The 17,632-nt window shown below is 47.4% G+C and overlaps 1 protein-coding gene across 1 annotated transcript in view; it reads left to right on the top strand.

The window, feature by feature from the left end:
* The first annotated feature begins 9,633 nt into the window (after window positions 1-9,633).
* LOC115134114 (pleckstrin homology domain-containing family G member 7-like) overlaps window positions 9,634-17,632 on the top strand; it is a 50,966-nt gene continuing 42,967 nt past the window's right edge. Inside the window, exons 1-3 of the mRNA XM_065022451.1 lie at window positions 9,634-9,768; window positions 11,119-11,912; window positions 14,682-14,695. Coding sequence (XP_064878523.1) covers window positions 11,262-11,912; window positions 14,682-14,695 — 665 coding nt within the window. The 5' untranslated portion in view covers window positions 9,634-9,768; window positions 11,119-11,261. The remainder of the gene's footprint in view (window positions 9,769-11,118; window positions 11,913-14,681; window positions 14,696-17,632) is intronic.

The raw sequence follows: 17,632 nt of genomic DNA, 5'->3' as shown, positions 1-17,632 counted from the left end.
AATCTCCAACTTCAGTCCGTTCAAGACAACTGGGAATAAAACAAGTTCCGACAGGGAACTCGGGCCTCTTTGTAGATTTCCGACTTTCCGACCTGAAGATCACTGACGTCATGATTTGACCTCGTATTTTTCCAAGTTCACTGTTGTCGTGAAAGCACCATAAACCAAAGCAAATCAAATTGTATTAGTCACATGCGTCGAATACAACAACAGGTGAAGACCTCACAGTGAAATGCTTATTTACGAGTCCCTAACCAACAACGGAGTTAAAAGTTAAAAGTAAAATAATTTTGAATAAGAATAAGAAATAAAAATAACAAGTAATTAAAGCAGCAGTAAAATAACAAAAGCAAGACTATATACAGGGGGTACTGTTACAGAGTCAATGTGCGGGCCCCCGGTTTGTTGAGGTAATTGAGGTAATGTGTGCATGTAGGTAGATATTAAAGTGACTATGCATAGATGATAACAACAGAGAGTAGCCGTGGTGTAAGGGGGGGTAGCCATTTGATTAGATGTTCAGAAGTCTTATGGCTTGGGGGTAGAAGCTGTTTAGAAGGCTCTTGGACCTAGACTTGGCACTCCGGTACCGCTTTCTGTGCGGTAGCAGAGAGAACAGTCTATGACTACGGTGGCTGGAATCTGACCATTTTTAGGGCATTCCTCTGACATGCCTGGTATAGAGGTCCTGGATGGCAGGAAGCTTAGCCCCAGTGATGTACTGGGCCGTACGCACTACCATCTGCCATACCAGGAAGTGATGCAACCAGCTTTCTGTGCGGTAGCAGAGAGAACAGTCTATGACTACGGTGGCTGGAATCTGACCATTTTTAGGGCATTCCTCTGACATGCCTGGTATAGAGGTCCTGGATGGCAGGAAGCTTAGCCCCAGTGATGTACTGGGCCGTACGCACTACCATCTGCCATACCAGGAAGTGATGCAACCAGTCTCAATGGTGCAGCTGTAGAACCATTTGAGGATCTGAGGACCATTGCCAAATCTTTACAGTCTCCTGAGGGGGAATAGGTTTTGTTGTGCCCTCTTCACGACTGTCTTGGTGTGCTTGGACCATGTTAGTTTGTTGGTGATGAGGACACCAAGGAACTTAAAGGTCTCAACCTGCTCCACTACAGCCCCGTCAATGAGAATGGGGGCGTGCTCGTTCCTCTTTTTCCTGTAGTCCACAATCATCTCTTTTGTCTTGATCACGTTAAGGGAGAGGTTGTTATCCTGGCACCACACAGTCAGGTCTCTGAACTCCTCCCTATAGGCTGTCTCGTCGTTGTCTGTGATCAGGCCTACCACTCTTGTGTCGTCGGGAAACTTAATGACTGTGTTGGAGTTGTGCCTGGCCATGCAGTCATGAGTGAACAGGGAGTACAGGAGGGGACTGAGCACGTACCTCTGAGGGGCCCCTGTGTTGAGGATCCGCGGGGAGGATGTGTTGTTACCTACCCTTACCACCTGGGGGTGGCCCGTCAGGAAGTCCATGATCCAGTTTGCGAGGGAGGCGTTTAGACCCAGGGTCCTTAGCTTACTGATCAGCTTTGAGGGCACTATGGTGTTGAACGCTGAGCTGTAGTCAATGAATAGCATTCTCACGTAGGTTTTTTTTAGAGATTGCATCATATGTGGATCTGTTAGGGCGGTATGCAAATTGGAGTGGGTCTAAGGTTTCTGGGATAATGGTTTTGATGTGAGCCATGACCAGCCTTTCAAAGAACTTCATGGCTACAGACATGAGTGCTACGGGTCGGTAGTCATTTTGGTAGGTTACTTTAGTATTCTTGGACACAGGGACTATGGTGGTGTGCTTAAAACATGTTGGTATTACAGACTCAGACAAGGAGAGGTTGAAAATGTCAGTGAAGACACTTGCCAGTTGGTCAGCGCCTGCTCGCAATACACATCCTGGTAATCCGTCTGGACCTGCGGCCTTGTGAATGTTGACCTGTTTAAAGGTCTTACTCACATCGGCTGCGGAGAGCGTGATCACACAGTCTTCCGGAACAGCTGGTGCTCTCATGCATGTTTCAGTGTTATTTGCCTCTACATGAGCATAGAAGTAGTTTAGCTCATCTGGTAGGCTCATATCACTGGGCAGCTCTCAGCTGTGCTTCCTTTTGTAGTCTATAATGGTTTGCAAGCCCTGCCACATCCGATGAGCGTCAGAGCCGGTGTAGTATGATTCGATCTTAGTCCTGTATTGACCCTTTAACTGTTTGATGGTTCATCGGAGGGCATAGCGGGATTTCTTATTAGCTTCTGGGTTAGAGTCCCGCTCCTTGAAAGTGTCAGTTCTAACCATTAGCTCAATGCGGAGGTTGCCTGTAATCCGTGGCTTCTAGTTGGGTCACTATGGGGACAACGTTATCGATGCACGTATTGATGAAGCCAATATTCCAGAACATATTCCAGTCTGTGCAAGCAAAACAGTCCTCCTGTAGTTTAGCATATGCCTTCGTCTGACACTTTTTTATTGATCGAAGTGTGTGTGTGTGTGTGTGTGTGTGTGTGTGTGTGTGTGTGTGTGTGTGTGTGTGTGTGTGTGTGTGTGTGTGTGTGTGTGTGTGTTATCACCGCGTCACATGATCCACATAAAGTTATTGACACAATATGTGAGTCTATTGTATGTATGAGAAGTTGAACTTTGAAGAATTATAGTTAGAACCATTTCTATATGGTGAGAGGCAAATTCTCTGATTGATATTTGCCCCTGACAATTTAAGCTTTAATCCCTTGGTGAACCCCGGTGTTCTCCAGGGAGTCTGGGGTCCATGGGCCATCTTGCACATTGGGAGATGTAGTGTGTTGGTCTGTGACCCCTCTTTTGGGAGGTAGAAAGATGATGATGATTCTGCTGCGGATGATTATAATGACGATGATGATGATTCTTCAGGGCCGTGGTGAGCGCATGACAAATACTGACACCAAAGGACACCAATACTGGCACCAGAGGACACCAGACACATAAGGGCATCACTGATCATGTAAAACCACTCAGCCAGTGGTGACATGGTGATATAATCTAGCCTACATTGCCACATAATGTTCAGTCAACGATAACAATAATGCACCAGATAGTGAGGCAGGGTCAGAACAGAATACATACATGGATTAAATGTATTGCCTGCCACTCAAATATTCCTATTTTTGTCCCTGTAATTATTGATTTACTATATTTTAATGGAGATGGGTAGAGCTACTCATTGTTCACACATGAATAAATCAATAAATTAATGACTATTTATGTTTACTGTATTTATATTGTATATTCTGCATGTTGACTTTGTGCAAATTCTGTCTTTACATTGTGTATTGCTGGCTCAACCTATTCACTAATTAAAATCCTGGGAATGTGCAAATGATTCACATTCGCTTTATTTTATTTTTTTCTCACGCTCTCTCTCGCACACGCACACACACACGTGATGAAATGGATCCTCCCTGGTCAAAAAATACCATAGGATTCCAATTTTAAAAAATATATTCAAATCCAAAAGAAAATCATATCAGATTTTGAAACCTATCCTATAGGATTGTATGTTATAGTACAGAAACTCTGTCACTCGGTCGCGTCATGCCATTGTCATGAACGTTCTCAAGCCGCCCTCTACCGGCGGCGCAATAATGGTGCGCTAAAGTCGTGATAAACCCAGTTATTTTGGACGGAGGCTTAACGACTGTTTAGTCTAAATTACCTGGAAATACGATGACATTGCTAAAGTAATCAAGTTCGTCAAAAATAGCTAGCAATGATAACGTTAGCTAGCTAAAATCCGGTGACCTCCCCTCAATCTTAATAAACTTGCGAACGTTATACCAAAGATTTATAACTAAACCATGATAAACCACTGTTATCGTTTCAAACGGGAACAATTGAGTCATAGTGGGCAGAAACAGCAAAGAGCTGGGCAGAGCAAAGCAAGTGCTAGCGAGATCCCATTGGCGCGTTGTAGCAAACATCTGCATATTTTCATTAGGGAACGCCTACTCTGTGAAGTGCGCGTATGCAATCCCTCAATTCGCCTTTGCACTCCATCTACACAGCGCAATTTAGTAAAACTTTTGCGAAGGTTAAAGTCAATAAAACTTAGTCCACTCTGTTCGTAGCAGATTCTAGTTTTGGGAACAGAAAACTGTATTGAGAGTAAATGATTAATCGATGAGAATATTTTCAGAATATCGGCCAAAATCCATCTCGTTACATCTTCACCCACTGCTCACCAGTGGGCTTCCTCTCACTACCATATTTGGTAGTCAGTGAAATGCTTCACATTTAAACATCCCGTGAAATATCTGTCTCATTGTTCTATCTGTGGTTGTACTGCAATCTAAAGTAAATCTGTCGACTTCAAAATGAGGACAAAGGTTTTCCTAGTAAGTATTTGCCTCATTTTGAACGGCATTGTATTTCTAAGCCACTGTAAAGTACTTTTGAGGAAATTTGCATCAGCGCTCATTGACGATGCATTGAGTAGGATGGATTTTCTCATTGGAATCTTATAGGATTTTTCGACTAGGGTAAAACATGTTTTTATTGTTTGGAGATCAGTTATAAAAATACAAATAAATTACAGGACAGATGTAAGTAGCCTACAGATATACAGCTATACATTAGGGGTACAGAAAGTGGTTAAGGGCGCAGACAGTCGGCCCGAGCCGTGGCTCAAACTCCTATAGGATTTCTATGAATTTTGGGAATTGTATAGATATTTAAATTACATTCTAAAGGATTTATCCTTAGACTTGCCAATACACTATTGTTAACTTGGCTGCTTAAAATATGGAGCACCAACCTCCAAACCTCTCAGGTAATTGTCTATGAAGATGGACAGTGGACACGTGAAGTATAATACCAGCATAAGCAACCACTATTGAACTGCAACCCTTGCCACTTGAGATGATGACCCTATAGGTGGGTACCGCCGGCAATGTACCCTCTACCCAGTAGCTATCTCATGCAACCCCATCCCCGTAAAGGTCCAAGGGACACAACGTGAATAAACATTTGCTTCTGGTGCATCTGCGTCACAAATTAAAGTTATTGTTCCAAAGGCAACAACAATAGCTGTGAAACCTACTGAGATTGTCTGCAATGTTGTTTACATTTCTGTCAAAAAGGTGTGCTATGTGGCATTAGTGTCAAAAAGCATATCAAATCAAATCAAATTGTATTTGTCACATGCGCCAAATACAACAGGTGTAGACCTTACAGTGAAATGCTTACTTACAAGCCCTTAACCAACAAATGCTTTAAGAAGTTAAGATATAAAATAAAAATAAGTGTTAGGTAAAAAAAAGGATAAGTAAAAAATTGAAAATAAAAGTAACAAATAATTCAACAACAGCAGTAAAATAACAATACAAGGGGTACTGGTTAGTTGAGGTAATTGAGGTAATATGTACATGTAGGTAGAGTTAAAGTGACTATGCATAGATAATAAACAGAGAGTAGCAGCAGCGTAAAAGAGGGGTCTGGGTAGCCCTTTGATTTCAGGAGTCGTATGGCTTGGGGGTAGAAGCTGTTTAGAAGCGTTTTGGACCCTGACTTGGCGCTCTGGTACCGGTGGTGTGTGGTAGCAGAGAGAACAGTCTATGACTACGGTGGCTGGAGTCTTTGACAATTTTTAGGGCCTTCCTCTGACACCGCCTGATTTAGAGGTCCTGGATGGCAGGAAGCCTTGCCCCAGTGATGTACTGGGCCGTACGCACTACCTTCTGTAGTGCCTTGTGGTCGGAGGCCCGAGCAGTGTCCATACCAGGCAGTGATGCAACCAGTCAGGATGCTCTCGATGGTGCAGTTTCCTGAGGGGGAATAGGCTTTGTCATGTCCTCTTCACGACTGTCTTGGTGTGTTTGGACCATGATAGTTTGTTGGTGATGTGGACACCAAGGAACTTGAAGCTCTCAACCTGTTCCACTACAGCCCCGTCGATGACAATAGGGGGGTGCTCGGTCCTCCTTTTCCTGTAATCCACAATCATCTCCTTTGTCTTGATCACGTTGAGGTATAGGTTGTTATTCTGGCACCACACGACCAGGTCTCTGACCTCCTCCCTATAGACTGTCTCATCATTGTCGGTGATCAGGCCTACCACTGTTGTCATCTGCAAACTTGATGATGGTGTTGGAGTCATGCCTGGCCATGCAGTCATGAGTGAACAGGGAGTACAGGAGGGGACTGAGCAAGCACCCCTGAGGGGCCCCCATGTTGAGGATCAGCGCAACGGATGTGTTGTTCCCTACCCTTACCACCTGGGGGCGGCCCGTCAGGAAGTCCAGGATCCAGTTGCAGAGGGAGGTGTTTAGTCCCAGGGTCCTTAGCTTAGTGATGAGCTTTGAGGACACCATGGTGTTGAATGCTGAGCTGTAGTCAATGAATAGCATTCTCACATAGGTGTTTATTTTGTCCAGGTGGGAAAGGGCAGTGTGGAGTGCAATAGAGATAGTATCCTCTGTGGATCGGTTGGGGCAGTATGCAAATTGGAGTGGGTCTAGGGATTCTGGGATATTGGTGTTAACAATTTGATTTCAACTTAATGTGACACAGTTCATCATATTTCTATTTAGATGTTTTATAAAACCTGGATCATGTGTGCCAAGAGGTCACTAGGTGGGCACTGGTAGTTCCATCCAGGAGGGAGATAGGGAGGATGGGGAGGGAGCACCTTCTATTGATGGGGAGGGTGGGAGGGACAGCTCTTGGGGGAGGGAGGAAGGTGGGAGAGGGGCTACAACCCTGGTAGGAAGGAAGGGAAGGACGGAAGGGAGGGAGGCAGGTAGGGAGGGAGAGGGGGTTGTACAACCCTGGGAGGGAATGATTTGGGGGGGTCTCTATCTTTAGATATTTATTTTCCTGTCCCTATCCCAACATAAAGAGGGTAAAATAAACCTTTTTTGTGCATAGCTGACTATTATACATATATGAAAAGAAAGAAATGCTCATATCTTACGCTACCAAAACATTTATTTTCCCTCTACTTTTTATTTGTGTATAAGCAATGTAAAGATGCTGTCCATTCTAAGAGGACAACCCCCCAAAATCTTGCTATTGTAACATTGTATAGAGTATTGTATGGCATATTGTGATGTCTAACTGAAAGACAAGAGGTTGCATGAATAAGAATCACATTTTTAAAAAGGTGTGCTGTACTAGTGGTCATACGGCAAATGAACTGGCAGCCTTGAATCACTCCCATATTGTGGTGGTGAATAAAACCAAAATGAATATAGAACAGTTTTTTCAAATCAATGAAAATGTTGTAATCAATGTTGTTGTATTGTACTGGAACAAAGTACAACAAACTATAATTGAATGGGTGCATAAGAAAAAACTGTTCTAATAAGATTCTGACTGGGGTGACAAAAACCTACAAAACCTATAGGATCCACTAGGATTACTTTTGATTTCTAATTGGGAAAAAGTAGTCCAATAGGATTCTGAAAATAAACAACTAATCCTACAGGATTTTTGGACTATGGCATTCTTTGTTCACACACACACGCGCACACAAACACACACACACTCACACACCTTTGCTTCACCTCATGGATGCTGGATAAAAATACATTTTAACCCTCTTTTAGTCCAGTCCCATCCACTAATTATATTGGTTGCCACAATAACATCGCGGCCCTATTCATTGTCTGTGTCACGCACTGACCTGAGATATCTCTGTTTTCTTTATATTTTGGTTAGGTCAGGGTGTGACTAGGGTGGGTATGCTAGTTTTGTATGGTCTAGTTTTTTTTATGTCTAGGGTTTTTGTAGGTCTAGGAGATTTGTATGTCTATGGTGGCCTGATATGGTTCCCAATCAGAGGCAGCTGTTTATCGTTATCTCTGATTGGGGATCATATTTAGGTAGCCATTTCCCTTTGGTGTTTGTGGGATCTTGTCTATGTGTAATTGCCTGTCAGCACTCATTTGTATAGCTTCATGGTTCATTTTGTTAGTTTGTGTTTCATTCTTTTAATAAATAAGAATGTACGCATACCATGCTGTGCCTTGGTTCGATTCTTATAACGAACGTGACAGAAGATCCCACCACAAAAAGACCAAGCAGCGTGTTCAAGAGGAGTGGATAGACATCCTGGGCTCGGGAGAAAGATGAGTGTAGGACATCTTGGACCTGGGAGGAGGTAATGGCAGGGGACCCTGCCATGGAAGCAGGTGGAGATAACGCAGGAGGAACGACGAGGGGACATGGCTAACCCGAGAGGCAGCTCCAAATAAAAAAATGGGGGGTGGCACACGGGGAGATTGGCAGAGTCAGGGGTTAGACCTGAGCCAACTCCCCGTGCTTACCGTGGGGAGCACGTGACTGGTCAGACACCGTGTTACGCAGTGATGCGCACGGTGTCTCCAGTTCGCATTCATAGCCCGGTGCGCTCTATTCCAGCTCCTCGCATTTGCCGGGCTAGATTGGGCATCCAGCCAGGACGGATGGTGCCGGCTCAGCACTCCTGGTCTCCAGTACACCTCCTTGGACCAGAATATCCTGCGCCGGCTCTGCGTACTGTGTCTCCGGTGCGTCTGCACAGCCCAGTGCGTCCTGTGCTAGCGCCCTGCACTTGCCGGGTTCAAGTGAGCATCCAGCCAGGACGCATTGTGCCAGCTCTACGCACCAGACCTCCAGTGCGCCTCCACAGTCCAGTACGTCCTGTGCCTCCTCCCAGCACTCACCCTGAGGTGCGTGTCTTCAGCCCGGTGCCACCTGTACCGGTCCCACGCACCAGGCCTCCAGTGCACCTCCACTGTCCAGTACGTCCTATGCCTGCTCCCCGCACTCGCCCTGAGATGCGTGTCTTCAGCCCGGTACCACCAGTACCAGCACCATGCATCAGGTCTCCAGTGCGCCTCCACAGTCCAGAGCTTCCGGCGACAGTTCCCAGTCCAGAGCTTCCGGCGACAGTTCCCAGTCCAGAGCTTCCGGCGACAATTCCCAGTCCAGAGCTTCCGGCGACAGTTCCCAGTCCAGAGCTTCCGGAGACAGTTCCCAGTCCAGAGCTTCCGGCGACGTTTCACAGTCCGGAACCTCCAACGACGGGCCACAGACAGGAACCTCCAACGACGGGCCACAGACCGGAACCTCTACCAACGGTCCACAGTCCGGAACCTCCACCGACGGTCCCCAGTCCGGGGCCTCCGGCGATGATACACGGTCCGGTTCTACAAAGGTGGAGGGATCAGCGTAAAGAGGGGGGCTGCGTCCAGAACCGGAGCCGCCACCGAGGGTAGATTCCCACCCGAATCCTCCCCTATAGGTTCAGGTTTGCGGCCGGGAGTCCGCACCTTTGGGGATCATATTTAGGTAGCCATTTCCCTTTGGTGTTTGTGGGATCTTGTCTGTGTGGTTGCCTGTCAGCACTCGTTTCGGTTTGTTGTTTAGTGTTTAATTATTTTAATAAATAAGAATGCACGCATACCACTCTGCGCCTTGGTCCGATTCTTATAAAGAACATGACAGTCTGAACTAAGCTTTCTAATTGACTCATACCACATTTACATTTCGGGTAGGAAACAATTGGACACGCATGCACGAAATCTTTCCCAGGCATTCCACAAATAAATCTCTTTGAGCTTTGTCCTGTAAAAGGGCACATACAGAACAGCGGCCGAAACTAGTGCCAGGAGTTGGCTCCACTTTGTTTCCCAGGGCGGTCACATTGACATGACAGAGCAACTCCGAGCGCAGCACTCCGAAATCGTCGCTACAGCACAAGCGCAGCGGATGATCCATTGCGGTGACAGGACACACGGCCGTGAGTAAACACAGGGCTTTGCTCTTCTTCATTCGACTCCTTTTTAACTTTTGTTATGTGAATAGTTTGTTATTATTTAGCCTATCGTTGATTCATAATAATTGTAGTCTAGATAATCTAATCCTAGTTTATGTTTCCCACACGGTATTCACCTCGTGGGTGTGCGTGCAGGTTCTCTTCTACAGCCGGCACACCGCGCGCGACAACAACAAAGAGCTAATCAGTCACTAAATAATTTTACTGTTGGGAATTCTAATGAAATAATCCTACCTGAGATGATTAAATAGCACTTAACATGGCCTGGAGAGGCCCATTGTAAAAGTCTAAATTTGTTTCCATAATCACTAGTATGGGAAAGTTGGATCAGGTGCATGGGGGTCTTGTGCCGTCCTTTTCCCACGCTAAAACTGCCAAGGCGTGACACTGAACTGATACAATGTTGCAGTGTAGTGCAGCGTCACAGTTATACTGTTGCGCTGTATTCAACAATAAAATCTTTGGGTTGTTATAAGTAGGCTTTTAAACCCCATAGCTATTGACAATGAGGAAGGTAAAACTACAGGTTTGTTTTTTACAGGCAACTGTAGTCTTGAAACTTGTTAGAGATTGTATCTATAGTATATTATGAACACCAACTGTAAGATAACTCAGTAAGCAAAACTACATTGAAAATATGTCTAAAATACACTACCGGTCAAACGTTACTCATTAAAAAAAAATCTACATTGTAGAATAATAGTGAAGACATCAACATTATGAAATAACACATATGGAATCATGTAGTATCCCAAAAAGCAGTTAAACAAATCAAAATATATTGTATATTTTAGATTCTTCAGAAAAATCAGCGTCCATTGACATTGAATTTAAGGCCAGTCCAGACCACAACTAAAAAAGCAAAGGAAAAAAAGGTCTGGACAGGACCAAAAAAAGAGTTGGCGTCGGTCGATAGCCACGGGAAGTAGGACCCCCCCAAAAAAACAAAAACATATATATACTTTTACATTCTCACAAAAGTAGTGCAGTGGTCCTTTGCTAGTCTTGTATTAGCGGACCGATATAACCATCTACAACGCGGGCACAACAAATACATTCTACTTCACCCCCACACCCAAACACCTTCCCGTGGTAATGCGTAGGTCAGTGCTGAGTGGGAACTTCCCCTACCCCCACCCTCTGCCGGCAAAAGAAGCAGCTTTTAAATCCATAACTTCACTGTTCACTGTTCACTGTGAGTGGACTGAACTCGGAACAAAAAAGATTATGACTTGACCGCTCGCCTAGACTGCTTTGTATTTTGTAGGCTATTTATTGTATTAGACCCAATGCAGATACATTTTTATTCCACAGAAACATCACTGAAATGTCATTGCTTGCTGCTAAACTGCTAAACTGCCAGTGGATGATCTGACCCCAACACACCTGGGGAAAAAAGGACCAAAATACCACTATTTTCCTGACATAATTAGGCCTACAATGCCGTCTTGCGCAAGATGTCTATGCTGAAACAGGTTATAGTGCGCGAGAATGGTCAGGACGCAGAGAAAAGCTTGGACTGGAGTTACATGGAGTGGCTAGAGAATGAGAACAAAGAAGTGACGGTTGTGACCAATGTCGAGACGCAAACTGTCTCAAAACCCACAGAGGAAAAGGAGACGCAGACCAGTAACCCCTTTATCATGCATATAGATTTGGCCAGAACGCACACCAAACTGAAACACACGTCTTTGGTCGAGGCAGACGGCTTGCTCACCCAGTTTGACCGACAGGCCCCGGCTCGCATCTCCACCTCCCCGACCTTGAGGAGGATGAGGAGCACACGACGTCCGCAGGTGGACTTCCGGGACCTTGTGAGGATGGACAGCACACAGGAGGAGTCGGGTATGGAAGATACACCGTCCCCGTTGAGTCCCCTCTCCCCAGTACAAAGGCACAAGTCTCCGCTGGCGGCCAGCCCCCCTCCCGTTGAAGGAAACCATCTCGATAATCTGCCCAATTCATCCGCAGGCTGGGGGGAAAGCAGACGGCATAGATCAAAGACTTTTGACAATGGTATCACTTGCACGAGACAAGGATCTCTGGATGCACGGAGTGTGCAAAGTGTTAGTAAAGACTTTGCATTTCCTGATGATAGCGATGATCAGGTGAGTTAATGTTATGATCACAAATGGTGAACTTTCAGTTGAGCATGAATGGTGGCCATATGCCACACTGTGACTTTATAATATATTTTTTTATCTGAGCCTTATAAAGCAGATATCCAGTAGCTCCACCACATTCCTCCTGGGTACCAGTCCTCTCCCCCTCATTCTCCCTGGGTACCAGTCCTCTCCCCCTCATTCTCCCTGGGTACCAGTCCTCTCCCCCTCATTCTCCCTGGGTACCAGTCCTCCCCCCCTCATTCTCCCTGGGTACCAGTCCTCTCCCCCTCATTCTCCCTGGGTACCAGCCCTCTCCACCTCATTCTCCCTGGGTACCAGTCCTCTCCCCCTCATTCTCCCTGGGTACCAGTCCTCTCCCCCTCATTCTCCCTGGGTACCAGTCCTCTCCACCACATTCCTCCTGGGTACCAGTCCTCTTCTCCTCATTCTCCCTGGGTACCAGTCCTCTCCTCCTCATTCTCCCAGGGTACCAGTCCTCTCCCCCTCATTCTCCCTGGGTACCAGTCCTCTCAAACACATTCCTCCTGGGTACCAGTCCTCTCCCCCTCATTCTCCCTGGGTACCAGTCCTCTCCCCCTCATTCTCCCTGGGTACCAGCCCTCTCCACCACATTCCTTCTGGGTACCAGCCCTCTCCACCACATTCCTCCTGGGTACCAGTCCTCTCCCCCTCATTCTCCCTGGGTACCAGACCTCTCCACCACATTCTCCCTGGGTACCAGCCCTCTCCACCACATTCTCCCTGGGTACCAGTCCTCTCCCCCTCATTCTCCCTGGGTACCAGTCCTCTCCCCCTCATTCTCCCTGGGTACCAGCCCTCTCCACCACATTCCTCCTGGGTACCAGTCCTCTCCCCCTCATTCTCCCTGGGTACCAGACCTCTCCACCACATTCTCCCTGGGTACCAGCCCTCTCCACCACATTCTCCCTGGGTACCAGTCCTCTCCCCCTCATTCTCCCTGGGTACCAGTCCTCTCCCCCTCATTCTCCCTGGGTACCAGCCCTCTCCACCACATTCCTTCTGGGTACCAGCCCTCTCCCCCTCATTCTCCCTGGGTACCAGTCCTCTCCCCCTCATTCTCCCTGGGTACCAGTCCTCTCCCCCTCATTCTCCCTGGGTACCAGCCCTCTCCACCACATTCCTCCTGTGTACCAGCCCTCTCCCCTCATTCTCCCTGGGTACCAGTCCTCTCCCCCTCATTCTCCCTGCGTACCAGTCCTCTCCACCACATTCCTCCTGGGTACCAGTCATCTTCTCCTCATTCTCCCTGGGTACCAGTCCTCTCCCCCTCATTCTCCCTGGTTACCAGTCCTCGCCAAACACATTCCTTCTGGGTACCAGTCCTCTCCCCCTCATTCTCCCTGGGTACCAGCCCTCTCCACCACATTCCTCCTGGATACCAGTCCTCTCCCCCTCATTCTCCCTGGGTACCAGTCCTCCCCCTCATTCTCCCTGGGTACCAGTCCTCTCCCCTTCATTCTCCCTGAGTACCAGCCCTCTCCACCACATTCTCCCTGGTTACCAGCCCTCTCCACCACATTCTCCCTGGTTACCAGCCCTCTCCACCACATTCTCCCTGGGTACCAGTCCTCTCCCCCTCATTCTCCCTGGGTACCAGTCCTCCCCCTCATTCTCCCTGGGTACCAGTCCTCTCCCCCTCATTCTCCCTGGGTACCAGCCCTCTCCACCACATTCTCCCTTTGTACCAGCCCTCTCCACCACATTCTCCCTGGGTACCAGCCCTCTCCACCACATTCTCCCTGGGTACCAGCCCTCTCCCCCTCATTCTCCCTGGGTACCATCCCTCTCCCCCTCATTCTCCCTGGGTACCAGTCCTCTCCCCCTCATTCTCCCTGGCTTATTGTGGTGGCTGCTCACAATGTCAGCTTTTGACAGCAAATTAATCAGCAGTAAATGCACTGACAGCTCAGCACAGCCCCACCACCCAGCAAGCCCTCCCTCTCTCACAACACACACACACACACACACACACACACACACACACACACACACACACACACACACACACACACACAGATCAGAGGGCCCTAGGAAGGCAGCAAGGCTCCTCCACAGGCCTCCTATTCACCAATGTCAGCAGTGATAGAGAGGTCAGTAGGCATTAAGATAAATTAATGGGGGGGATCTATTCATTGGGCTCCCAGCATTTTACCCAGGCCATTCTCAATAGAGCCTCAACATTCTCTGTAGATAGTAAAGGGCTAATCGGGCTATTCAAATTCTAACGACCATATGAAAACACTTTTGACATTTCTCTAGATAATATTTTTTCAAGAGATTAAAATGTTTTGTTTGTTTGAAAGTGATATATCCATGTTATGTAGGAGCAGGAGGCCTGTGTAATGTTGATTTAGTGTTATGTATTCTGCAAGAGTTTCTACACCTTTCAAATCAGCCAGGCCCTTTGGTTTCTCTAGTCCATCACACTCAAGGCTCTTAAATCATCATTGACCTTCTAGGGCTGGTTAACCGGACCCAGATTAATCTTAGTCCTGCACTAAGAAGCATGTTCAATGGAGATTCTCTGTTGAAAGTACTTCTTAGGCCAAGAGTAAGGTTAAACTGTGCCAGAGAAACCAACCCCTAATGTTTAGATCCAGTAGATATCCTGTCCTATTGTTCACTGTCTATGTGTTTGCTCTTTCACATTAGTATCTGCTTTATAACAAGCCATTTTCAACATAATTATCCTAACCAAGCTGCCTCTGTCTGTTTTTACAGGACAAGGAGGCTTGCCATAATAGGTAGGTCTGCCGCCCGCAAGTCCCACAGAGTGATTTGAGTGTTATCTGTGTCCCCACTTGGTTTAGGCAAAAATACCTACACTGTGGCCTGCAATTACCATATACTACCTGGACATTATTTGCATGGCAGGAGGGGAATTTGCCTATAACCAACTAACTCTGAACTATGGCACGCAGTTAGGAAACCAGAGTTGTATTCATTAGGCTCCAAACAGAACAAAACTGACTGTTTCCCGTTGCAAAATGTTTTGCTATGGTGTGCCCTAATGAATATAACCCAGCACGAAAGGGACCAAAACAGAGACGATTCCACTTTCTCTCCATTCAGGGAACAAACCATTTTTGAGCCAAACGTTCTAATTTGCATGATTGCATCTAATTTGTTCACCGTTCCAGTGATCCTGGGAGTTTGTTTGTTTGTATGGAAACATCTTGAGGGAAAAATGTCCCCAAGCTGGGCCTTGTTGCCTGAATTACATCCGCTCATTGGACATTTGGCGCTCAATGGCTAAATAAGATTGGACCCAGAGTAGAGGGAGCTCCATTGTATATTCGTTGTGCTTTGGGTTTGTTAGTGAAACTGTTTGCAGAGCATTATAAGCTCAGTGGGTATAGTTATGAGAGTCCCATGGTTACAGCTATAAGATCTTCATTTGAGCCAGTTTGGAGCAGCAGGAAGATAATCATACAGCAACAGGAAATGTGGATTATAATTAATATAATACATTTTTCATAAAGGAAAAAATTCCAAGTGGAAATGACAAACTTCAAAAACCTTTTTAAACCTTAAAATACACTAAGTTTTCATGCAACAGGGTGATCAAATTAGCATCCATCGTGTGGACGAGACAAGGCCTCATTAATGCTGTTTTTCCTGGACTGCCATCAGTTCCACCACCACCCCTCCTAATGGGCCGCCCGGGCAGAACTCTTCTTCTGGATAATTAGGCAGCTATTGTCCTTGTAATTATTATAGTTACACCCTGGCACCATCCCCTCATTTCCCCCCACATGGTGGCAGGGATTACATTTACATTACATTTAAGTCATTTAGCAGACGCTCTTATCCAGAGCGACTTACAAATTGGTGCGTTCACCTTAAGACATCCAGTGGAACAGCCACTTTACAATAGTGCATCTAAATCTTTTAAGGGGGGGGGGGTGAGAAGGATTACTTTATCCTATCCTAGGTATTCCTGAAAGAGGTGGGGTTTCAGGTGTCTCCGGAAGGTGGTGATTGACTCCGCTGTCCTGGCGTCGTGAGGGAGTTTGTTCCACCATTGGGGGGCCAGAGCAGCGAACAGTTTTGACTGGGCTGCGCAGGAACTGTACTTCCTCAGTGGTAGGGAGGCGAGCAGGCCAGAGGTGGATGAACGCAGTGCCCTTGTTTGGGTGTAGGGCCTGATCAGAGCCTGGAGGTACTGAGGTGCCGTTCCCCTCACAGCTCCGTAGGCAAGCACCATGGTCTTGTAGCGGATGCGAGCTTCAACTGGAAGCCAGTGGAGAGAGCGGAGGAGCGGGGTGACGTGAGAGAACTTGGGAAGGTTGAACACCAGACGGGCTGCGGCGTTCTGGATGAGTTGTAGGGGTTTAATGGCACAGGCAGGGAGCCCAGCCAACAGCGAGTTGCAGTAATCCAGACGGGAGATGACAAGTGCCTGGATTAGGACCTGCGCTGCTTCCTGTGTGAGGCAGGGTCGTACTCTGCGGATGTTGTAGAGCATGAACCTACAAGAACGGGCCACCGCCTTGATGTTAGTTGAGAACGACAGGGTGTTGTCCAGGATCACGCCAAGGTTCTTAGCGCTCTGGGAGGAGGACACAATGGAGTTGTCAACCGTGATGGCGAGATCATGGAATGGGCAGTCCTTCACCGGGAGGAAGAGCAGCTCCGTCTTGCCGAGGTTCAGCTTGAGGTGGTGATCCGTCATCCACACTGATATGTCTGCCAGACATGCAGAGATGCGATTCGCCACCTGGTCATCAGAAGGGGGAAAGGAGAAGATTAATTGTGTGTCGTCTGCATAGCAATGATAGGAGAGACCATGTGAGGTTATGACAGAGCCAAGTGACTTGGTGTATAGCGAGAATAGGAGAGGGCCTAGAACAGAGCCCTGGGGGACGCCAGTGGTGAGAGCGCGTGGTGAGGAGACAGATTCTCGCCACGCCACCTGGTAGGAGCGACCTGTCAGGTAGGACGCAATCCAAGCGTGGGCCGCGCCGGAGATGCCCAACTCAGAGAGGGTGGAGAGGAGGATCTGATGGTTCACAGTATCGAAGGCAGCCGATAGGTCTAGAAGGATGAGAGCAGAGGAGAGAGAGTTAGCTTTAGCAGTGCGGAGGGCCTCCGTGATACAGAGAAGAGCAGTCTCAGTTGAATGACTAGTCTTGAAACCTGACTGATTTGGATCAAGAAGGTCATTCTGAGAGAGATAGCGGGAGAGCTGGCCAAGGACGGCACGTTCAAGAGTTTTGGAGAGAAAAGAAAGAAGGGATACTGGTCTGTAGTTGTTGACATCGGAGGGATCGAGTGTAGGTTTTTTCAGAAGGGGTGCAACTCTCGCTCTCTTGAAGACAGAAGGGACGTAGCCAGCGGTCAGGGATGAGTTGATGAGCGAGGTGAGGTAAGGGAGAAGGTCTCCGGAAATGGTCTGGAGAAGAGAGGAGGGAATAGGGTCAAGCGGGCAGGTTGTTGGGCGGCCGGCCGTCACAAGACGCGAGATTTCATCTGGAGAGAGAGGGGAGAAAGAGGTCAGAGCACAGGGTAGGGCAGTGTGAGCAGAACCAGCGGTGTCGTTTGACTTAGCAAACGAGGATCGGATGTCGTCGACCTTCTTTTCAAAATGGTTGACGAAGTCATCTGCAGAGAGGGAGGGGGGAGGGGGAGGAGGATTCAGGAGGGAGGAGAAGGTGGCAAAGAGCTTCCTAGGGTTAGAG

Source organism: Oncorhynchus nerka, linkage group LG9a (genome assembly GCF_034236695.1).
Source record: "Oncorhynchus nerka isolate Pitt River linkage group LG9a, Oner_Uvic_2.0, whole genome shotgun sequence".
NCBI classification, from domain to species: domain Eukaryota; kingdom Metazoa; phylum Chordata; class Actinopteri; order Salmoniformes; family Salmonidae; genus Oncorhynchus; species Oncorhynchus nerka.
Note: the sequence above shows the minus strand (reverse complement) of the source record. Positions and strands in the feature narration are given on the sequence as shown.